This window comes from Hypomesus nipponensis, chromosome 13 (assembly GCF_054491055.1).
Source record: "Hypomesus nipponensis isolate SF chromosome 13, ASM5449105v1, whole genome shotgun sequence".
Lineage (NCBI taxonomy): Eukaryota > Metazoa > Chordata > Actinopteri > Osmeriformes > Osmeridae > Hypomesus > Hypomesus nipponensis.
In genome coordinates, this window is record NC_140373.1 from 5,978,672 (window position 1) to 6,003,565 (window position 24,894).

A 24,894-nucleotide genomic window follows, 5' to 3' on the forward strand; every position below is an offset into this window, starting at 1 on the left:
CAAACACTCCAAGACGAGCATTCCAAGACCAACCTTTCCTTCCTTAACATTTTTCTTTGTAACATAGAGACTTTAGTGCTCACTGACTGACAGTCAAATTGGACACAACACCATGTAATGGCCAACTCCCTGCACTGGATACACAGGGTGTCCACACCACATACACCTCCATTTTTAACAAAGAGAATGAAATCAAACTTCAACTGAAACAATATAATTTCATGAAATGTATAAAACAATGAGACACAATTATCACTTCCGTTTCAGCCTTAACATAATTAAATGATGCACCAAGACTCAAAGAAAATAAATGAAGACTTAAAAAAAGAGAGAATTATACTGTACATGTCTTTCAAACTAAATGTATCCTTCTATTGGGATTATTTTCCTCCGATGCTGAAGTATAGATATGGTTGTTATAGAGGCGTGTACTGTGACAGTGTTCCACACTATGTCTTTGTGGTGGTGGATGGTCATCTACGATCATGATGAACTGTGGAGGGACATCTTTTATTTCGGCACTTAGAAAACAATCACAATGAATCTGCGTCATTATTCATATTGAACAAAATTTACAAAGCCATTCAAACAGTCGTTTTTTTTATATAACTTTTTATCTTGTTTTGTTTGTTTTTTATAACTCAACTTCAAAAATTGAGAATATTCAAAATACACTTTTACCTCACTTCGTTCTCTCAGTATTTACAAATATATACAACAAAAATTAGCAATTTCTCTTGATGACATTGTGGTTTCTGAAGAAGTAATAAAAATTGTAGTTGTTTGTTTAATACACATTTTTCTCTTTTTTTTTTCAATTACATTTCCCCCCCCCCCCATCATCCCTTCCTCAAAAACCAAGTGGCAGGGGTGGGTGGGGGGATGGGGGTTCTCAACTCAGCTGAGTTGAGGTGACTGACGCCTCCCTTATATGGACGTACTGTGAGTTGGCTCAATGGCTTCTGGTATGGGTCCTGCGGACACCCCCTGGTAGGACATGGGCATGGGCGTCTTGCCGGGGCTCTGCCTGAACAGACCCCCGTTGGGCGCCCTGTGTTTGCACTGAATGGAGGGGATGGTGGAGCTGCTGAGAGGGTGGGGGAGGGGGGTGCTGCCAGGACCCTGGGGGGCTAGTGTCCGACCCAGGCCCCCTGGACCCCCATGATGCCCCCCCTCCCCCGGGAGAAAGGTGGTCACAGACAGGGCCGAGGCCGGGTAGTCCCGCCGAGACTCCAGCTGCTGGCTGGGCTGCATGCTGCCGATGTCCAGCGCAGAGATCTCGATAGACGGGCCGGGGATCTGCTTGAGAGCCATGTCCTCGTCCATAAGACTGTTCATACGCCGGTGCACCTGTTCCAGATTCACCTCCTTGTCCTATAGGGACGAGAGAGAGAGGGGGGAGGGAGGAAGGGACACAGAGGCTGAGACTGGCAGTTCACCCACCCCCTTGGTGGTTCTCAGGCCTGTAAGGCTCCATGCACTTTTGAAGTCTCACTCTTTTTTTCTTCCTTTTATTTCTTTGAGGTGGTCTGTTTTTTCCAATTAAGTTATTTACCAACCTCGGCATGCTGAATTATCAGCAGTCGTTTTCAAATTCAAAAATGTCCAATTAGAATCAAAGGAATAAGAACTCGTTTTAGATTACAGACGTATTGCATGTGCACCTTGAAATCAAACTTGGCCTGTGAAGATTGATAACTTGAAGTTTAGTAAAGGGGTGTCGACACCATTACTGGAGCCAAACTAATGCTGTATTCTCCCATGGTGACCATGACAGAACCTGTTGACAACACCTAACACATTAAAAGATTGCTACAGATTATTGCTAACACTACATTAAATTCAGCAGAGATTAAAGAGATGTTCATAGATAGTAATGGGGAAATGGAAAGCTAAAGAGCCTTAGCTCTAAAAAGCTACGTTAGACCTTGTACAGATAGTGATTAGCTATCAGATAAATAACAAATGAGTGTCACAGACAGATTTGATATCTTTGGATAACTGTGATCAAGTATGACCACCCATGACCTTTCAACTGATATATGTGGAAGTTCCATGATAAAATACATTCACTTTCTCCAGCCAAACACAGCACCGGTATATACAGTACATGCTTGTATGTATTTGGCTGTTGGGATGAGGTGAAGAGTTTAAGACACCACACATATATGCTACCTGATGCTCCATTATGCATTATACACGTTATAATACATTTTCCTTGACACTAGTTTGGCTCCAGCATTGGTTACTTTTCAATGAATGGGTACAATCAAATTAGTCAAAGTTCTGAATGTCATCAACATGATTTCAATGATTTCAACTATGCACAGTACAAACACTACACACATTTTGCAATATAGGATGTAATTTGATGGAACACAGAACCAAACAATGAAAAGACAACATTTTGGAAACGGGTTAAAATAATTGGAAATTTCTTTATAGTAAAAGATGGTTACTGGTTTAATTTGATGTAAAATATAAAAAGAAGCTTTAAATTAAGTATTGTACAAGGACAATCAATAACTTTCCTAAATCCAGTTTCCTGTTTCTGATATAAAGGCAGCTATTGGACTTTCAACATGGCAGCATGGCAGTAATTGCGACTCTCAGGTAACTATCCCACATCTGGCCTCAGCTACAAGGCATGGTTTTATGAATTCAGTACCAATTTCAATGTATCACATACTAATATTATAGCATAGTTATGAACTATGCTAGCTCCACTGAATGATGGATTTGGGTGTTAGGTGACAGCATGCCACTTCACTAAAACACGTCACACAATAGATCTTTGATGCTCTATTATTTAAATACACTTCATCTATATTGTTAGATCACTGTCAAGGACCTGTGTACACAAACAACTTCTAATTCCCTTTGAGCTTTGAGGAACATTATGAATATGCGTTGAGACATGGCTTTTATGTGGTATTTATCAATAGAGGGATTAATCTGATATGATTTAATCCACTACAGTTTCAATACAAATTCTCCAAGATAATTAAACCATTTCAAGGCAAGCTATTGTTTTAGCAGACGGGCACCTCATTAAAATATGTTTTTAATCTTCTGCCATTGGCAGCAAGCCTAAACAAATAACTGTCTCAAATCAAAGTCTGGCAGAGTTTTTTAATATAGAGTGTTGATTTAAATTGACAGCAAAAAAAATAACCCTACTCCAGCTGTAACGTTATAGCCTTAGTGGTTTAAAAAACAGCTCCTAAACTTCCTATAAATCCAGGATAAATCCACTCACCACCAATCCATTCGGTCTGACATTTAAATAGTCTTCACAAGGCTTGCTTTGGCCTTGTTACACCTAAGATTATCGGGCGTGAAGGTCCTACAACCCGCCTGCATAATGCATAACGTGCTTTGATGTGAATGTTACAAGTAGTTCCAGCAACTTTGTATAATGAAAAAATGATCATAAAAGAAGGCACTATGGATGCCTTCCTACGCTGATTAGACTCACTGATTCATAGGTAGTGCTACTGTGTATCCTGTAACCTCCCTACCTGTAAAATGCTGCATTATGAACATGAGACAAGACCATCATGCATCTAGACACTAGAAAACAACTCAGTTACACAACAAAGGGAGGAGAAAAAGAATAGAAAACTAAGAGTGTTGTCTAAGGATGGGAGATGGGAGGTTAGTATAGATTTAACATGCCCCCCCCCCCTCCAAAGCCAGTTCTCTTATACAGCATCCAGGGCAGTGACCAATCACCATTCAATTCCAACTTCATACATACCAATCGCGAGAACTGAATTAACATTCAAGTCGTGTATTGAAAAACCCCGGTGGGCAAAGAACATCTACAGTCAATTTTCAATACATGAGGTGAATTTCAATTATTTTAGTATTGATAGAATAATAGTAAATATTACTTTTTGAATGTGAATGGACCCTGACTCTGTCAGCAGCACAGATCAGATCTTGTACAGGAGTTCTAGTCTGACCTGTGTCAATAGCCTCTGCTTCATCCCAGTCTCTCTCTCTCTCTGTCCAAATGTCTCTCCTCCCTTCCGATGAAGCACTTGTTATGTCATTATATGTCAATGGACCAGACCCCCTTGCCAGTCTGTAATCCTTAGTAACCTGCACGAGATCATAAACAATCAAGAGTAAAATTAAAGAAAAGATAGAGAGAGAAAGTAAAAATAGAGAAGAAAGGGATGTCTACATTGACATATAATTTGCAATAAGACGTCACACAGTGATATAACTAGGGAGTATGGACTGGGTGTTTTTGCTGTTGTTCTGGACAGATCTTATTGCCATGGTGACAGAACCAAGAATTTTCTTCAGCTCACACTTTAGTTTAGGGATCCATGTCAAGCCTACTTCCTGTTCCTGATCACATTACTTGGCCGGGCAGTATCCCTTGGACTGTTGAGTGGATGGCATATAGTACAGGTTCAGCCCCCGATCAACTATCAATTAAATCCAACTAGTTGATTTGTGAAACCCAACTGATCTAGGATCAGTATCTACGACGAGAGGAACATCATGCTACTTTTAAGATAATTGCCTGGTGTAGACTCTCAGGCTTATAGAAACCACAACAAGTTCTAATGACAGACTAAAGTATGTTTTCAGTTTCAACTTTTGAAATGGTCACTGTCTATTCTGTAGCCGTTTTAGCACACAGTTCTAGTAATAGGTGTTTAGTCAGCTGTAAGTGTTTAGAATACTGTTTATCTGTGTTTAGTCGGCTTGGTAATATAATTAATAACTCATGGAGGAATATACGGTTGCACTAAACACAGCACTTAAAAGGTCACAGAGCTGCTGGTATTTGCGTGAATCCATCAATATCTTTAGAGTTTATTTAGCCATTTGAGTGTAAGATCAATAGAAAACCTAACAGTACAGTGTGGCTTGCTAACAACAAAAAAACTTGGGGAAGCGGTTTTCAGTTCAGAGAGTTGCAAAAAAGGGTTGGATAATGTAACAGAAAATATCAATGAATATCAAAAAAGACCCATAATCCAGCGGAGGTATATTAGTAGTCTGGGTGTGGGGATACGGTATGCAATACAAAACAGATGGATCAGGATTAGGTTGGCTGAGAGGGAGTGGGTGGTAAAGAAAGGTGGGGGTGGTGTGAGGGGGAGGGGGGGGGGGCAACCAAATTTGATTTCAAATAGACCATGGCTCACATCCGTCTGCCGTGTAGCTACAGCTGAGTGTACTGGAGATGTTTCCATACTCCTCAGTGTACTCAGACTAGTATACTTCAGCTGAGTACGTGGGGGCCATAATCAATAAACCCCTGAGTGTACTCCAGATAAGCATACTCCACTGAGTATACTGATACAGCTTTGTGTCTTCTGGAGCTGTATCTCCACTCCTAAGTATGCTACAGCTGTGTACACTGGAGTTACATATGTACTGTAAATACACCTCGGTGTAATACAGACTGTTTTCTAAACTTTGTGTTTTGACACTTTCATCTACCCTCTGGAGGAATACTGGAGCTGTGTCCCCTCTCCCGAGTGGACTCAAGCTGCAGGCCCACTCCTGAGTAGACTTGGCTGGGCGCACTAGAGGTGCGGTCTAGCTACAGCTGGGTGTACTGGAGTTCGACTAGATCAGGGCTTGCGTCTGCGGCTGGATCCTTAAAGTAGAGTGTGGCAGTGTCCTCCCCCCGCGGCCCCGGCCTCCGCGCCCTGTGCTCGGTCACCTCTTTGGGCTGCTCTTGCCGGCAGCGGTTGCTGTTCCACCAGGCCTCCAAGCCGGCCACCAGGCAGGCCAACAGCAGCCCCGCGGCCAGGACGCAGAAGACACCCGCGAAGCTGTGCAGCTTGAGGGAGCGTCCGTCTGGCTGGGCGCTGGAGTGGCTGTTGAGGTCACAGCGGCCAGTGCTTGGCCACCACTTCTGTTTGAGGATGTCCAGGTCACCCTTCTCCTGCAGCTCTAGGATCCTGCATGGGGAGAGATGTTTGTTAGAACGCTTACGGCCGTCTAAAGGTTAGATTGGAGGTTGGGTGGCTTGGTGAACCATGCTTGCAACACCAAGTTTTAGGTTTGATACCTGCAAGGGACAAGTACCCTGTAAGGGGTGGTCTTCTTTGGAATAAAAGGTCTAGTAAAACATACTGTAATGCTGTTGTTTTTTTCCTTCCAGGCCTCTCTCTCGACCTCTGTTAAAGAGGAACAGCTTTATTGTTTTTTCCCCCCTTCTGCTACTTTAAAAGACCAACGTCCTGGGAATGTCTGTCAAAATGCCACATTAAAGATTAAAGTGCCGTTCTGTCTAAACAGAGTATAATCCTAGTTAAAGGATCGCATTATGTGACCGTACACAGACACAAACAAATCCTCAGAACAGAAGGAAAGATCAAATGAAATGTAGAAGCTTTGAGGAGGCCATTATCAACACATAGTCCAACAAGCCAGCAGTATCAGCATCTATCTCCCGGACAAAGAGTTAAGTTATGGACAAAAGAAAGTCGGGAGAGGAGTACAGAAACAGGGTCAAAAGAAACAGGCGATGATTATTGACCTCCTAGGAAAGAGAGGGGAATAGAAGATAAGAGGATGGGAAAGGGGGGGGGGGAGTGATGGTGAGAGTGGCATGGATCTGTCCTTCTAGATGAAATGAGACTTGCTGAAGTTCTTAATCCACCTGGAGCTCCCTCCCAGCTATCCTCGTGACCCTGACCGTCCCACAGATCTGCTGCAGGAGCAGACAACACGGACAGGATGTGACAACACGGACAGGATGTGATCTCGCTCCGATGCAGTCCATGGACTGTTACACACATCCAACAGAGGCTCTAGGATCAACTCTAAGGTGTTATATGAAACAGATGACACACAAACGTGATTTCACACACTACTTCAAAGTTTTAAATAAAGCAATATTGTGAAATTTGGATGTAAGGGTCATTATAATTTTTCAAGTTTATGCTATGATTCAAGAATGGATCAATTTAAGATGTGTGGGAATGATTTGAAGACAGAAGACAAAAGTATACAATTTGGGGAGAAAAACCTTGGCCTCTATAATAAGACACTTAATTGGCTGTATGCAATTACGAAGAGATTTAGACAATCTGACTCCATATGTTTAGCTTCGCAATGGGATTAATTTGACTTGAAGGAGAACAAAACAAGAAGACTGCGGCTAATGGTTCAAGACTGGCAGATGAACTTCATCTGAAAAGTTGGCCAAATGTTGGGTCTCTGTCTTTAATAATCTTTATCATTTAGAACATGACCTGATTCTCAATATGCTTGTTATTTAGTTGCCACATTATCAGGATCCACATGGTGAATAATTCCTCTTCAGTGCTTAACAACAGTGTGTCTAATGAACGTTTAATACAATGATTGTTTGAATCTACTTAGATGTAGCGGTTTTGTTGATTATAACCTATTGTTGATATTACAAAACCACAAGAATCATTATTTGCTAGTAGAGCTTTACTAATGAACTTTGATGATAATTTGAAGACGCTTGCCTTTTCATAATCAATGATTCTTCTTCTCATTCACAGAATGTGATGATGTAACATAAGAATGTAAGAAAGGTACAAAACACAAAACTGTTCAAGTAACCCCTACTCTTCATCAAGTCTAAGGACTAAGTCTAAAGACTTTATAATAATAACCTCATAATAATAATAACTACAGCCGATTAGATGTTGTGTATTTTTGTGCATGCACAACCCAGGTTGAGTTGCTGATGGGCCGCTTGTCCCTCAAAGACTTGAAATGGCTGAGCACTAGCACTGAATGACCTCTCAGTCAATTACAGAAGCCAGAATCCCTCAGGCCTCGTCAAACACCAGTGATTATGTTTATGGCTTTTATGAAGCAGAAAAAGCAATTAGGAGGCAAAGGAGGTGTGCGGTAAACCATATGCACTTAGAATATTTTCTCAAGGTGATGGAGGGGAAGGAAACAGGAGAAAGAGAGAGAGATGAAAGAGAGAGAGAGAGAGAAAGTTAGAGGGAGGGAGAGAAAAAGAAAGAGAGAATAAGTGGAACTTCAGTTAAAATACTGCATGTAACTTCCAAGTGCGTGTTAAAGACTGTGAATCCGGAACACATTCAAATCCCACATCATTCTATTATACCAAGAGTTCCTATTGTGTTATGCAAAGCTACGCAGCTGCGCGTTCTCTGTGTGCTCACTTCTGGGAGAAGAGATCTCTGTAGGGGCTGCCATGCTGCATTGCTATGCCGTAGCCCTTGCTACTCATACGGCTGCCTGCCACCGTGATGGTACACTCGTCGTCCGTCAAGGCAGCGTATTCCACCACCGCCATGTCCCAAAGGAAGGCATACGGAGTCTTCTTGGCCTGCATCACACAAACAGACAAGAGTAGAGGAGGCTTTCATTCGATAGTCTCATAGGATGTATTTCAGTAGCAACGTTTTCCTTATGTTATCTTATGGAGTTCTTTGACACGGTGCATTTTTCTTATACGATGGATTGAACTGCTAACTAGCTTTCTTACTAATACCTCAGCAGACGCAGATGTCGCCTTAATTGTCTCATGTTGTCCCTGCCAAACTGATACCACTGTCCCAGCACCTGAGTTTCCTCTTAACTTAATGACAGAACAAGACAGAGCAATTGTTTCCCTTTCTGTTGTCGTAAGCTACATGTCTTTTCTTCCTCTCGTGATTATCTCTCAGGTATTGTTGCAGGAGGTATTCGGTGGCGGAACACAAAAAGCAAATAGTGGTTGTTGACAATCTCTGCCGAGATGCTAAAAGCCTCTTCCCATTGACTACAACAAAAGCTTGTTGTTCCTCAATCAAAAAGACAAAAGCGAGAGAAAAGAAACAGCATCCCTGACTCACTCTACCATAATGTAAGCACGCTGGCAACTAATTGAAAATTACTGTATTGGAAAAAACAATAGACGTTGCCATTCGGCTAATTAAAGTGTGTATGTAGTTGTTTGGATGGGTGGGGGAATGGGGTTTGTGCGTGAAGAAGTGGCTGTTCAAAATTAAATCCAAAGACGTTTGTCATGCAAATCATTTTTTGACTGTATAGGCTAAGCTCTGTTATTTCATACCCATTTATCAGTGGGGGCCTGTTTACCAGTGTAATTTAGAGCTCTATCAAAACACATGGGTTCCCTTCATACAGTTAGACTTTGCCTGACTAATTGGTTTGTAATGCTGTGAAACTACATTTACACTTGCATTGAAGAGAGGACTGTAGGTTGAGACACCGTTGTTGAGTGAATGTGAACAAGTCATAAGAAGCTTTTTCAATTAGCCATTGTCCGTCTTATACTACAGTGTAGGATACAATTCCACACTAAGGTTTAATAACACAAAAATCCTGATTTGGTATGATGTATGACCTAGTCTGAGCTGGTTGTGGCATACGTTTTTTAAAGTATGCCTGTAATAATACTTGTCTTCAGGATTTTGAAACGCAGTTATTCTGACCCGTTCATGGCTCAACCATGAGCTATAACCCCACCTTGCGAATGCCCTCTGAAGGACTAGAAACTGAATAGTCTTGTCCGTTGTTCTTGCTGATGGTTCTCCAGAGCTCTGCGTACGTGCTGTCCTGTTCCAGAGGATTGGTTCCCTTGTTCCTGAAGTAGTCGTAGACTGCAGAGTCCCTCACCGTCCCGTAAGACACATCCATCTGTCTTGACAGGTCCTGGAACGTTCTAGAGAACCAGACAGGAAACAGTATATAATGGAACACTGCCATACAGGAAGTAGCAGTATGTTGAAGACAAGGAGAGTTAGGCACGATCGACAAACCATTTACACACAATAAAAACAGTTCACGGACAACATGCAACATTAAAGTTCTAAAATAGACAGTAAGATTTGTGAAAAACAAACTGTAGTTCTCTACTCTTCCACTCATCCATTAAACAGCACTTTCAAAACAAACACTATTTCATATTTTTTTTATACAAACTCACCAATTACAAATGATTATGAAAACAAGAGGGTCTATTGACTGCATGAAACATAACTCTTAGCATCTACATAGAGAATGATATTTGCGTCAAGTGTGCTAGTTAATTAAGCTATTCATTATCAGTGACTGCTTTAGATGATATCGTTTGTTACGGGGTTAGCGAAGGATGTCTGCATAATCAAAAGATGGTGTGCATTGAGGAAGCTGAAGGTATCCATTAAACATTGAACATAGCTTTCGTAACAGTTTTATGTCTGAGCCTCACTGGCCCACGATAAAATATTTAGCAGCTCATACACTAATATTTTCTGTGGCTTGGTTAAGAAGTGTTTGTTGCTTTCTAATTCTCAAGGATGTGTGTTCATATTTCGATTCCCGGCCGTGCCAAATGACATTGGGTCCTTGGGCAAGGTACTTCACCCTACTTGCCTCAGGGAAAATGTTCCTGTACTTACTGTAAGTCGCTCTGGATAAGAGCGTCTGCTAAATGAATACATGTAAATGTAAATGTCATATTTGGCAAGTATAGCTTCGAAACCTGATGGCATATATGTGCTTGAAAGAAAATGCAGGAACACCGTGGCTTTGCCACGTCTGTGTTAGGGTGTGTGTTTTCACACAACACCACTGTGGTTGTCAGCAGTGTATGACAAGTTCCCAGCCAGAAGTGCACACAGTCATTAGCTGACAGTTCAGCCAGCTAGCTGTCAGTCTGGGGTAATGTAATATCTACCTGTGACACTAAATACACCAGTATTAAAGCTCTGCTGTGACCTTCAACTGTCACTGAAACTGCATTCGGGGATACCTTGACATTGAAAAAGTTGGGAATTGTACATGTTTGTCATGAAGTAGATAATGTCACTGGGTCTCCCAGTGGCATTCCCATCTGAGATGCTCCCTGCCTAAACAGCAGTAATTGGTTTGTATGATGACTGACAGACAGGCAGGCATATGGGCTCTCCCACTCGGGTACTTAGTATGGTAATACCTTCACGTTCAATGATGCTGGTAGGGGTATGATGATGATGAGGACGGCTGGACATGTGGCATTAAGCACCAGATGCTTACTTGTTTGGGGTGAATGCATTCAGGATAGGTTCATATTAAGAGTTCATAGAATCGTGTCTATATCATCCTCAGCCAAGCTAACCACACATGCCAGGTGTCTATTGAATTAAGGGGATTGGTTACAAGTGTCAGTCAGTGTCTGTCAGAGGACTTTGTGCTGTGTGCGTGGATGATTCCAGTATGGCATGGTGAAATGTAAGCCACTGCTAGCTGTATACTTATGTGTTTCTATGGATAGAAATCTAACATTTGACTGTAGTCTTTCCAAGAACCTAATCTCAATATACTGAAAGTATAATCTCTACGGACTTCCACTGTAATATAAATTAAATTCAATAATATTATTTGCAGCTGTGTAAATGACTGATTTGTAACTATTTACTGGATTGATACAGTTCCCCTCTATGGTGAGAATCTGAATAAATACACATTTTGTCATCCAAGCTTGAGCAGATTGATTTTATAAATCAGTCATGAGGTGCAAATGCATGGAATATCTTTTCACCTACTCTAATTTAACTGAGGATAATTATGTGTCCAGGCAGAGTTAACCCCTAACTCAAAGCAAGCATACACAGTAAAACCTTTACTAAAAGTTGAATCAAACATTTGTTTCCATAAATGCACATTTGTATTCTACTTTTAATCTGCAGTAAATACTGGGCATCACAGTTTGTACTGATGAACAGAAAGAATAAAGAAGTTAACATAAAAAATCATTTTTATGGGGTTGATGCTCTGGAGAGCAACACACATGTCTTGCACACAAATAAACATTCACAAACTTGCATCCACATGCATATACGTGCGTGCACCGCAACTGCACATGAGTGTGCAAAGACCCACACATACACAACATCTACAGCTGTGCCTCCTTGCTTTCTCCCAGACTGCACCACGCCATTTTACACAAAAATAGTTCAACATAGCGGCAAATACGGCAAACCCTTATAGAACAGTATAACTACTCTGTGTACTCTGTGTAAGCCCTCTTGTCCATCACAGATTGCACTCATTCGGGGACATCAATACAGCCTTTCATGCTGTGTTCGATGCTAGAGAGCTTGGGTGTTTGAGGGTTCAGCATAAAAACAACAGATCTCACTTTTCACAAAGGAAGTACAATACAAAATATGACATGATCAAATCAAATGAATACACAGTACAGTACTATCACTGCAAGTACATTTGTTTTGTTGACTTCTTGGTTTACCAAGAATCACACAAGAAGACCGTTGTTTAGATTCTTTCTTTCTCTTAAACTCCAGTCCTGTATATCGGAGCAGCCAAAGTAACATAAGATGGGCAAACGTGTATTTTACTCTGTGTTGATACTGGAAGAGTAACTGTGTGGCGTAAGGCAATGGTGGTTGGTGCGGAGTTGATAGTTAGTGGTGTAAAACATGTAAAACTGCACTTCAACATTCATGAATCCATTTGTTGGGATTGGCAGGCGATCTTTTGCATTTATTTTCAGAATCACTTAACCAGCTGCTTGAATGAATGACCAGCTATCCCTCCATAAAATGCATTGAACCTCATGAAAATACTATATTGGCTTTTTTGTTGACCAAATAACAAAGGCGGGAAAAATACCCATGTCACCATATGTAAACAGTATCATTGGAAGATCCTTTGACATGTCAGGCTTGATGACACACTTTGTACTGCCATGGCCAACAATCAAGTTCTACCAGACCATCAAACTGCATATGTCTCTAAATCTAAACCCTCATAGATGACTGAAAAGGTTGAACAATTTCCATATAATAACCGCATTATCCATGTCATATGTCAGTGTTCGTTTCAAGGAAAGTGCAAATAAGCTTTTCATACCAAAATGCATTTGCTCTCTAATGTTATTGTGTGATGCTTTCGACAATCTACTGTAGTTGCCTACTGATCCATTTTAGCGTTCTCTTGAAAATGAAATTCAGTTTTTAATCTTTCTGTGATGTGATTTTTGAAAGGGTTTCTCTTTTTGGAGACTTGTTTTCAAGACATGAAAAGGCGAAACGCGGCAAGCATCCAAACAAATTACCCAGTGGACATTGCAAATGTCTTTGTGAGTTCTGTCAGTCTGGACAGAGGGGCATGGAGACGGGGTTTTCTCCTCCAATCTGCATAATCCTCTGATCAAGCTTAGATGGAATGAACACACAGAAAAAAACATATTTTACCAAATCAGGATGAAAAGATAATTGTGACTTTGATGCTTTGCCAGCTTGGTTGTGAAGCCCTGAAACATCCATGTTTAATCTTGTGCTAGCGCCACTTGACACCCCCTCAAATGGTTGTAACCACTTCACACCACTTACAGGCTCTTGTCTCATGCATTTCAATTGAATGGTAAACAGTGAATAATGACACAAGCAGAGAGATCACTGTGATAATGAGACAATAGATGGCAACAGCCTTCACAACACTCACTGTTATACATGTAACAGCAGTTCTTAAGGAGCAAGAGGTTAGATGAGGGACGTGTACTCAGCTGCACTGAATTCTAACTATTATTGAATTAGTCCTTTTCAGTTCATATTTGATATGTCCCTGATCCATGCTGTTCTCCCCCTCGTCTGCCTTTATCACAGGAAGTTGACAACACAGAATGTCCTTCACAACCTGTCAATTACTGTAGTGTCAGTGCAGATAAGAGTAGAGCAGATGAAGCTACTTTGTATTAATTAAGTTCAAGTTCAAGTATTTTATTTGTCAGGTACACAGAACAACACAAGGCCAGACTGGGCACTGAAATTCTTAAGACAAGACAACGCAAGCACCTGGCATAACATATAAGTACACAGAACAAACTGTTACCCAAACTGGATCCTGTTTCTCAGAGGTCATTTGGAGTTTCAATCAGTAGAAAGCAGTAGCTGAGAGAGTCCAGCCTTCTGCATTTTAACATTGTATTCATGAACCTGACAGGACGGAGTCATTCGAAAAAATACATATTTATGTCTAGCTCTTGATGTACCAAAGGGAGCAGATGTAGACAATTACACACCGACAGATTGGCCTAGTACTTGTACAGTATGTACTCAGAACAACATTGAATTATATATATATATATATATATATATATATATATATATATATATATAATAATCTGTTGTCAAAGCAGTATTGATAAATAGAGCTGTCAGAGATAGCCCAGCTGGGGCTGCTGGCACTGTTTCACTCAGCCCTGTTCAGACCTCTGAAAGGTCTGAAAATGCGCCACTGCTTCAAGACTGTTTCCTGAAAGGACTTTCTAAACATCATAGGTGCAGCAGAGACTGAGCGGGAGTTGGGGAAAGTTGTCCCTGCCCTGCCAGGTAAACGGACCACCCAGGCCTTCTCTTCTCTTACATTCTCTTGCTCCACCCGGGGGAAGTGGCGGGGGGCCCCTCGTTTGCACATCATCAGCATAACCAAACGCACCCAGGCATCAAAGCAACACTGCCTGCGCAAATAAGCATCAAGCAGGGATGAGCGTTGGATAACATTTGCTGATCTGATAGCAAACATGGCGAGGGAACAGTAATCTTGAACGATGCAGCCAAACTCCTGTTTCTGTCTGCCTTGCTCTGACAGTCAACTGTGGACGGTCAAGTGTTGGGAAAATGTAGGAGAACGGGTATGGGTCCTACAGGAACCAGAGAGCTTGTGTATTTATACACACCAGATTACCAGATACCCCCATTAGCGTAGGGAATGATTTGGTGTGTTACATGGTATATGTTTCCTCCATTTCCTCCAGTTTTTGAAACCTTGTATTTGCCAAGGTTTAATTTGTCGTCATTATTGACACAGAAGGACATTTGTGTGGAGATGTTAAGGCCATTCATATAATGTTCATCTTGATATTCATGTCTCGACTATATAACACTATCATTAAGAAGATCTTGAGATGGACATGACATTTTCAGATTATTACATTAATTAGTTAATTGCATTATTTGATTCAATAGACTATTAACCTCCATTTCTACTTCTCCTTTCCATATTCAAGGCTGTAGTCAACCGCAATCAACCTTTTTGTTCAGAGGAATTCTAATTAATCACGTTGCCAAATTAGTAAAACATGAGTTTAATTTCAAATTAACACAGTATTGTAGAATTCACGGACGCCATTTTGAGTAATGGTCCGTCATTTGTCATCAGAGGAGAGCAGGGGAACGAGCAGCGATTACTCAACGTGTGTGTGTCACCTCCTCGACCATTTACCACGCCTGAACCCAATAAAACGGAAAGATCTCTGTGTGTGTGTTGTGAAAACCTCGTTCTGCAGTTTGGAGGAAATAAAAGCAAATGAGCTCTTGTCTCCATAGGATTGTCTTTAGTCCTCTTAGTGAGGGGAGAGAACATTAGAGACCATGCCAGGGGAGTCATGGTCATCAGTCACGGTTTGATCACCCGTGTTAACAATGCAGAGACACTTTTATGCAGGCAGGATGAAGTGGGCCAATCTGGACTGGAGAGCAGCGACAGGGCAGTGTTTCAACAGCATTCACATTCTCATTCATTACAATGACTGATATGTGTGCGGGTCTGTGTATGTATGAGTGAATGGAAATAAGTGTGTGAAAGGTTGTGTGTGTGTTTATATATATGCGTGTGCACAAGTGTTAGTGTGTTTAAATGACTGTGCTTCAATGTGAATGTTTGTGTGTGTGTGTGTGTGTGTGTGTGCGTCTTTGTGTTACCTACCGGACAGTGTTGTCCATCCGGGACACAGTGAGGTAGGCTGCCAGGTTGGCTGTGTAGGAGGAACACACGATGAGCGTGAAGAGCCACCAGCTGCCCATAACGATCCTCAGTGCCACAGAGCTCACCACGTTGTCGCCCCCTACAGGGAGAGAGAGGAAAGATGGGATAGCTTCCAGTCTGTAAGTGGTTAGAGGTGAGAAGTCATTCTAAAAGTAGTTTTGAAAAATAAGTCATACTAAAAGTTCACACAAGTTGTCTGTGAAGTGGAAAAAAACTACTCTGGACTGTTGAACCTCATTTACAGAAAGTTTCAATGTCTTAACAGTGTTCTGAATGCAAGTCAGACCATTCAAATGAAGCAGGGATTACTATGTTATTACATCAAAACATTGTCATTGTCATTATTATTTACCACCAGTCCCAGGATACAACCAGTCCCAGGATATCTCCTCTATACTGTACCCACCATTCAGCATTAATGGTGTCTGCTGCAGAGGGCCAATAGGACAGTCAGTGGCTGCCTGGCCAGATTTAATCACTCTCTGCTGGGCCTAAAAGGGTTCACTGGCCCCCAGCCAGACACTAATAGATGCGATTGGGGGAGGTGGGGGTGGTGCTAGCTACTTGCTGAGCTAGCCATTTCTTCCTGTTTGCCAATCTTGGCTCCAGACCAACACATCCTATCTTTCTTCATTCAAAGGCACCTTTACGGGGATCTAGTAAGCTTAACAAGCCAGAAACGCAATCACTTTGTTACGATAGATACTGTAGTGGTCGTATATATGTAGACATGTTCGTTAACACTTACAGAGAAGGTTGGGTTTGGAAATACAAAAAGAAAATTAATTTAATCATCTCACACATACACAGAGTGTATGTATCATATTGTAATCCAATTAATTAATTGATTTTCCATTAACCACAGTTTTGTTTCCAAGCTTTAGAATACACACAAACGGTTATCTGGTTGGTGACTAATTGCAGGATATTTCTACGAACAATGAACATTTATGATGAGTTCAATTCCCTGTAAGTACTTAAAATTGAAGGGTGTCATTTGCGATTCCTTTGTATAATATTTGATTAACACAAATCGTCTGGCAATTCTTTCTCTTCATCATGTGAACTACATACCCCACCTCTGTCTCTACAAAAAAGTTTCCCAAACCCATCATACTCAATATACAGTAAACTCTTGAACAGTTCTGTGTTTTGTATTTGACATGCATGCGAGCTTTGTTACCTTGATGCACAAAAGCTCCATACACAACCCAGATGGCGCTGTGGAGGGAGCTGGACACTCCGCCAGTCTGCTGTGGTGGCCCTGGAGGATTCTGGGTACGCAGCGACTGCATCCTGCTAAGCAGGAAGATGAGGAGGCCCACCACGGGGATGGCAGCCGCAATGCAGGCCCAGACAGCCAGGTCGAAGGGCGCAAAGAGCGAGAATATGTTGATCTTCTCCTCAGGCTTGCGGAGGAGGATCCCCACGGAGTAATCCATGTAGCGCTTGCTGAAGTCCACCACGTTCTCCCGCTCCGGGGTGATGGTGATGGCTGAGACGGCCAAGTCAGCTCTCTGAGGGAGGGAGAGAGAGGGGGTGGGAGGAGAGAGAATGAAATAGACAGAGAGAGAGAGAGAGATAGAGAGAGAGAGAGAGAGAGAGAGAGAGAGAGAGAGAGAGAGAGAGAGAGAGAGAGAGAGAGAGAGAGAGGAATCAAGGAGTTAAAATCAGATTCAGTCTGAGAAAATGAGGTTCTTGGGTTGGTGTGTGTGTGTGTGTGTGTGTGTGCGCATTTGTCTCTGTGTGGAGGGTGGTCGTTCCTCAAGTGGCTTGTCTTTAACACTACAGCGGTTCACGGTCAAAGCCCTGGGCACCTTGTTGATGAGCTCTCCAATCATGCCATTCCAGGAGCCGTTGGGGAGCTGGGATCCGTACTTGCTATCAGCCACCTGGTAGATGTCATACTTGAAGCCCAGGATCTTGGCCAGGGCATCCAGAACATCAATGGAGAAGCCTTTGTATCTCTTAGGCTGGCCCAAGATGTTATCAGCCACCATCACAAAAGGGTCTTCCTGCAGGAGAGGAAACAGGTGAACAGCTTCACATCAGGCCGTGCAGAAGAACACAGGTCGGGGAGATCACGACCTTACACGAGGTCGTTAGGTCAACGTTCACTTCATGGTAACACTTAATGACACGCTTGACCGAATGACAGTCGTGAACATTCATAAAGATTCATCCAGGGGTCATGTCATGGTTATGACAGTTTTGTCATAAGCCATGACAAATGGTTGTCATGGTTTGAGAAACCATTCAAATACCCATTTTATTAACCTGAATAACAATGTACAGAACATAGAGAAAATCTGCTTTCTATTTCCAAAGATCAACTTGTGTGGTTAATGTCATTCATGCACTTGATACAGTAATCCCTTTCAGATCTAAAGTTATCCTGCTAGATCTCAATAAAACATGCTATTAAGAACATAAGCCAGCAGGCTTCACATCTTGATGAATGTCAAAAGTTCATGCCACAGTATGGGGTCGGGATAAGACGTATGTGACACACAATCTAAATAGGCCTCCTACCAGCAAAGTGACAACTTTGATGGTTAGGCCCTGCATGCCGTTTTCAATACGGCTCTCCTTCAGACTGCCATTCAGACCGTGGACTGAATCCCACGTAGCCAGCTGTGAAAGAGAAGGAGGGAGACAGAGAGAGGGGGCAGAGTGGGAGAGATGGAGAGCAAGGTAAAGTGGGGAAAGAGAAGGGTGTAAGAAAGAAAGATGAAAAAAACAGAAGGGAGACACAGAGAGTTCATTGTATGCTTAAGATGCTCGACATCAATGAGGAAAGGAGTCTGTGAAGATAGACACAGAATGAACACATTGGACCAGACAACGAGAAGGGAAGATGTGCAGAGAAAGACTCATCCAAATGATGTGCTGTCTTAATTACTATCAAAATCACAAAGCATCACAAAGCATCACAAAGCATCACATTTATATCCACCTCTCCACACCTCAATGGAACTAACAAAGGAAAAACTGATGTTCAAATCTACCCTGAGACCCTAGCAGTAATGAAGTTTGGACCATTAAAATAGGAGCTGAGATTGCTCATCCTAACCAATTGCATGTTTTGTGATGCGTTCAGTATTCATCAGACCAAGCAGTAGAGACTGGTCACCTAGGAAACAAGTTGCTAGTGTTCTGCAGCATCAAGTCTCTGCATTCAGCCAGAATCACAGTTCAAATAGAAAACAAAGAAAATCAAATATATGTACTTGTCTTGATATCTGGCTCTGTTGTTCTATGTGTATTTAACCACCGATGCAAGTGTGTTTGTTCCTATTTATAAGAGTTGCATGTGTCAGACATATGCACACACATGGTGGGTTGAGATCTAACTCACAAACACTTGATTGAAAACTCATATCGTTTTATGAATGATTTCACACACTGATGACACACAGGTTGAACAATCAATAAACACAACTTGAGGCAATAAAAATTGGTAACTTTTATCTCAGGTAATGAATTATACGGCAGATGATAAACTGTATTTAATGCTGGAAGTTAATAACCAAGGCCATCTGCAGCCAAATGTGTTAATCACTGTTGTTAAAGTTCACATGTGATTAGATATGTGTCAGACAAAATCAAATGTTTCAAAGCATTGAGTTTAAAACAAATGGATCAACATGATTTAAGTTGCATTTGCAGTCTTGACTAAAGGCAAAAAATATACATTATACTAACTACTGTAATTAAAGTAGCTTTACTAACAGCTCTACGTGGGAACATGTATTATTACTGCAGAAAGATAATGGTGTAGTTGTTTTTGTAATATAGCTCATGATGTGTTTAATTCAATGTATTCATTTCTTTTGAATGGATAATAGGGAGCTGCTGACTAAAATCTATTTCTGTGAACATGATTTTTACTTCATCACCCCGAGGCCACGGCAAAGAGAGAGAGAGAGAGAGAGAGAGAGAGAGAGAGAGAGAGAGAGAGAGAGAGAGAGAGAGAGAGAGAGAGAGAGAGAGAGAGAGAGAGAGAGAGAGAGAGAAGAGAGACAGGAGTGAGAAGGATGAGAGAGGAGACACAAGCACTTGTTCTATCTTGAGCAGCTATTATGAGCTGTCCTTTTGGTGACTTTAAGTGGATAGGGACCCCCCCGCGCTCCTTCCCACCTCCCCGACACCCACCCCCAGCACCATCAAACACATTTATTTTACCACCCTGCAACAGAGATGGGCAGAGTCATTTACACTTCTCTCCTATTCAAAAGATAATAGTCTTGAGTGAGACCGCGGTGCACCACTTGAAATGAAGGGTCTCTCTTCGGTCTTTCTCTCGACCCTTCCTTATCCTGCATGGAGAAAACACAGACTTGAAGTCTGGCGTTGGATTCAATGCTAGCTGGACACGCTGACAGAGAAGGATGCAGGAACACAACCACCCCCATCCAGCCTCCACATGATGCCCGCTGGAACCCCAATGAGGATGACCAGGACTGATCTGAGATCAGACATGCTATCATGGCATAACACGATCACTGGAGAACTATCCCAGCTTTATCACTGACATGCTGCTGAACTTTTAATCCTCATTGACCCAGAGGCATGTCAGTCGACACATGAATAGGCATGATCGGTCTCTGTTCCTCCAGCCTTTGATGGAAACCAACCTCCCTAAACTCCCCCTCAACATGGTCAGCTGACAGGGCGAGCGGCTTAGGGGAATGGATGTTGATTACAATTAGAGACCTACTGCATACCCAGAGATTTTCCTAGAACCACAGTGTAGTTTGGTGAAGAACTGCAGAACAAAAACGACCAGGGTCTAGTGAAGGTCCCTGCTTTCAGCCATTTTGAAAGAAAAGCAATCCTGCTCACTTTGCTTACCCTTCAATTAATATCATCATTTCACACAGCATTATTGTGGCAGGATAAGATAATTGAATGTAAATACCTCCATGTGAATACAAATACAAACTTGAGCCTTTTCAAGTTTAGCATTAGCAGGTATGCATCACACCATGCATCAGCTTCTATAACAAAGACATCTTATTTTCTCTGCCTACGTCTTCCCCTGCTGTCCTCACTTTAATAGCATTGCAAAGTGAACATTATGTTATTTATACTCTATACCATGGCACAATCATGCTTAATTATTTGCGTATCTCTAAAGAGGATGATTTTAAGGAAGGGTCGAGAAGAGCCAAGATGGTCTGCATAATGCACATCCTCCATTGACGTCAGAGGGATGTAATTGGTAAATGAGGACCTACATTTTCCTTCCCTTGTTGGCGTTTCTGTGACTTTGATTTATTGATTCAACCATTCAAATGCAATCAAAATAGGTCTGCCTTTGGTGCAGTGGTTCTACAGTCTCTAAGGGGGAACACTCCCTGCCCTGGAACAGCCAGCACGGTACAAGCACGCAGGAACAAGGCAGGGATGATAGGATACAAATCAAGCAATGTCACAAGGCTTCACAGAGGCTCACAGATCTGCACCGATAACCAACCTAAACTAACCAAACATTTCAAAAGGAAAATGGAAGAAACGTTGGGAGGAGCCACTTGAGTGAAGGATGTCCTCCTCCAGAGGTGACTGATGATGCAGAAAGAAGCAGACCATAGCTGGAGTCACAGTGGAGTTAGTTAGGGCTTTGCATTGCAGAGCATGAACAACATCCTGTACGCCACAGAAGGACAGTGTGAAATGGCACAACATGTAGGTACGTAGCAGCGCTTAATGTTTAAGCGTTCTGTCTGTATCTGTGAATGCATACAGTTTTTTTATGTTGGTGAAGGCTTCTTTCGATGAACAAACCTGCAGTTGATTACATGAGTGTGACTTTAGATGATGATGTAATCTGTAGCACAAGTCTCCTGCCTCCCCCAGGTTTTTCCCATTCCATATCAACACCTAAAAATCCTAAAAGTCCACGTCCTCCCGTGAGAATGCTACACACAGCCCCCTCCCTCTGTCTTCCCTGTTCTGAAGTGGGAGGATCAAGTGGCGGTCAATGCACCGCCAGTCATGCGCTAGTCTCCCATCTCCCTTCCTTTTCCTTTGTTCAAATGTCAGCCCTCCCAGTCAGATCGTGCAAACACACAAACACACACCCATCCATATGCACTCACACTCACACACTCCCACACACACACACACACACACACACACACGTGCACATGCACAGGTGGAGGAGCTAAATGCCACCGCTTGCTGTCACTTCACACTTGCAGTGTCCGTCTCCTGGAACAAGGCGTCGGAGAGTGATGATCTAAAAATGCTCCAGGCCTCTGCGAGGGCTGGGACAATCTGTCACCATCGCTGTGCCACATGTCAACCCCTCAGTTCCCTCTAGCAGATCTCTCACAAAGCGATAAAATGCCACAATACAGATCATATAGCACTTTTGATGAAAAAAATGAGATGAGATGTGTGTTATTTATTGGAGGTTAACCAGGTTATGGTGTCCTTGCAAGGGTAGGGACAGGGCTATTGACATGATGTCCACAGACTTTATTAGTTTACTCTTACACCTTTCAAACAGCATCGACACATACAGCCTCTGCTTGTGTTGGTTTCCATATTAGAGGAAATGAATTGGAAAACAACATGCCTGCTCTCCTGAACAGTGTGTGTGTGTGAGGGGGGGGGGGGGTTAAAAGGAGAAGGAGGGAGAGTAGAAGGAGAAAGCTTAGGAATGGGATGAAGAGAAGGAGGTGGAAGGTGAAGAGGAGGCGAGGGAGAGGGAAGGGGAGGACAGGGAGGTGGAGGGGTAGAGAGGGAGAGAAAGGAGGAGGGGGGAGGAGGAGGAGGAAAGGAAGAGGAGAAAGGGAGATGATGGCTGAGTGGGAGGAGGAGACTCAGGGTGCTGTGTGTGTCTGTGTGTGTGTGTGTGTGTGTGTGTGTGTGTGTGTGTGTGTGTGTGTGTGAGGGTGTGTGTGTGTGTGTGTGTGTTGGCCAGCTGGGTCAGGGTTTGTCAGGAAGTCTGTTTCAGATCCCATTCTTAATCAGTGCTCCTCTAATAAATGTTTACTCAACCCCCTACTGCCCTCCACATACAGATATCACATCGGCAGCACTCAGTAACTTGTGCTTCAAACAACAATGCACACCCTCTGCTCTAATCTGCATTCAAACCCTACCTCAACCCCAACCCTGATGTAACCTCTCTACCAGGAAAGCTGAATCCTACTCCTGGGAGACCTGCAATCCATTTTTCATGAAATGATTCCATTCTTCTTTGTCTACTATATTCTGGTACGTTTCGCTTTTGTTAATCAGCCTTTGATGTTTAGAATCTGGAATAAGTTAGCATCTCGGGAGACATTTCAAAGACAACACTGATGCTAAAGAGTAATTAGTGAGAGACAGGACTCAAAATGTTGTTATTTTGCTGGTTCTTTGTTCCCTGCAAACACCAGAGTGGGAGTTGTGTGGATGCGTGTGTGTACATGGGGGTGGGGGGTTGGTTGTTAACAATAGCACTGCTGTAAGTAGATTGCACATAGAATCTGTTGTTATTTTCATTCTGCATTAACAAGATGTGAATTCTAATACGTTCTATAATTTTAATCCATTACAGATGTTCAGTCTCCCATTATGGTGCATCTAAACCTATTATTCAGAATTCTGTTCTTCTCTAAACAGTCTTTATTTGATGTCCAGGTTGGAAAGTGCCTGTCCTTGACAGCTCATGCTAACCACAATTACAAATATCATTAAAGACCTTGAAAAGAAGAAAGACAAAACAATAATAGCCCATGTTCTTTTCAGGCATATTACCTAATACTTCTGAAAAGCAAATTGTTACAGGGATTCAAATCATTATCAAAGGAGCATTCACATTTCTTCTTGCGTTTTAATGGATTAATTTCACAAGCGCCGCTATTCTGCAGAGGCCCATTAGGCCCAAATGACTGGGTCATTCGACTCCTTTCCGAATTGAAAAGCAAATCTATCTGCCTGTATTTATTGCTTGCTAGGGACAGAGAGACGAGACAGCAGCAGAGGAGGCTCAGAGCAGAGATGAGACCCTGTTTGCTTATCAAAAGGCTGTGGTACAAGTAGATAAGGCTGGCTGGTCTTTGGAGACAACCCACTCCTGGATCCATATCTCCATGGGTAGATACAGGAGATGCTTGCACGCAAACTGTCCCACACAATGCTTCCACCTTCTGCTGTCTGACCCTGGGACACACACACACACATACATTGCGCACGCACACACATGCACCACACGCACACAAACGCACACTCAAACACACACACACACACACGCACGCACGCACGCACGCACGCACACACACACAGCAGCCAATCCACCACCCCAAACGTTATCTCTCAAGCCAAACCAGAGGATATTACTAGTCCCTGGCCTGACAGTGATCTTATCAGAGAACAGGGAACCTGCTGCTGAGCTCCTCACTGTCCTGTGTCTCAGCCATGGTGCAGGACTAATGGGACTCCCTGCCCTCACATGGGTTCCTGCAAGGGTGTGAAGAGAAGCATGCCGTGCCTATCTGCTTCCAAGCGCTCCACCCCTCCACCGATACAGAACGCACTCCATCAGTCCTGTTAGCGAATCCGCTCTGTTACGCTTCATGAGGGAACAAACATCATGCTTTTCTCTCGCTATTCCACCATCGTGATGAGACTAATTACGTTCTACGCCACACGACAGGAGAGGAGAGAGAGATGGAGGCGAGGGTGAGGGAGGATCTATCTGAAATGCATCTATCGTGTGGCCAAAATGAAGATGGAGAGATTTTCAGAGGCTTGAAGAAAGAAAAACATTTCAGTATCTATCAAGTTTAATCTGCAAGGTGTTTTATCGGGGGACGAGCTGTTTGCTTTGGAATCGGCCTGACAGAGCAGACAGGGTGATTACAGATAAGAAAGAGAGCAAAGCAGGAGAAAAAGAAATGAAACCCTAAACACAACTTGACAGGATGCCCCCACATTTGGAAACAGCAACTTTATAAAGCAGTCTGTATTTTGATCTAGGTTTACCATAGCTATGAAAACATTTACGTTTTCCTAAATAGAAGGAAATGCCCTGGCAGTCAGTCCTATCCAACACTAAGTTGGTCATCTTCACCTGCTCTCTGAAGAGTTTGTAGCCATTACAGAACACATCAACACTGTTCCCTACAGTAGTAATGACCAAGTACAGCTCTG

General features: G+C 42.5%; 1 protein-coding gene across 2 annotated transcripts in view; it reads right to left on the reverse strand.

Annotated features, from left to right (window-relative positions):
- Positions 1 to 927: 927 nt before the first annotated feature.
- Positions 928 to 24,894, reverse strand: part of grid1b (glutamate receptor, ionotropic, delta 1b) — a 180,484-nt gene continuing 156,517 nt past the window's right edge. The window contains exons 9-17 of one of the 2 annotated variants that reach the window (XM_084670056.1): positions 18,280 to 18,381; positions 17,565 to 17,762; positions 16,931 to 17,264; positions 15,688 to 15,826; positions 9,466 to 9,661; positions 8,154 to 8,320; positions 5,696 to 5,936; positions 3,969 to 4,107; positions 929 to 1,374 (exon numbers count right to left, since the gene is read on the reverse strand). In XM_084670056.1, coding sequence (XP_084526182.1) covers positions 953 to 1,374; positions 3,969 to 4,107; positions 5,696 to 5,936; positions 8,154 to 8,320; positions 9,466 to 9,661; positions 15,688 to 15,826; positions 16,931 to 17,264; positions 17,565 to 17,762; positions 18,280 to 18,381 — 1,938 coding nt within the window. In that variant the 3' untranslated portion in view covers positions 929 to 952. Of the gene's footprint in view, positions 1,375 to 3,968; positions 4,108 to 5,695; positions 5,937 to 8,153; positions 8,321 to 9,465; positions 9,662 to 15,687; positions 15,827 to 16,930; positions 17,265 to 17,564; positions 17,763 to 18,279; positions 18,382 to 24,894 lie in introns of both variants that reach the window. The other variant, XM_084670058.1, reaches the window with a different exon arrangement.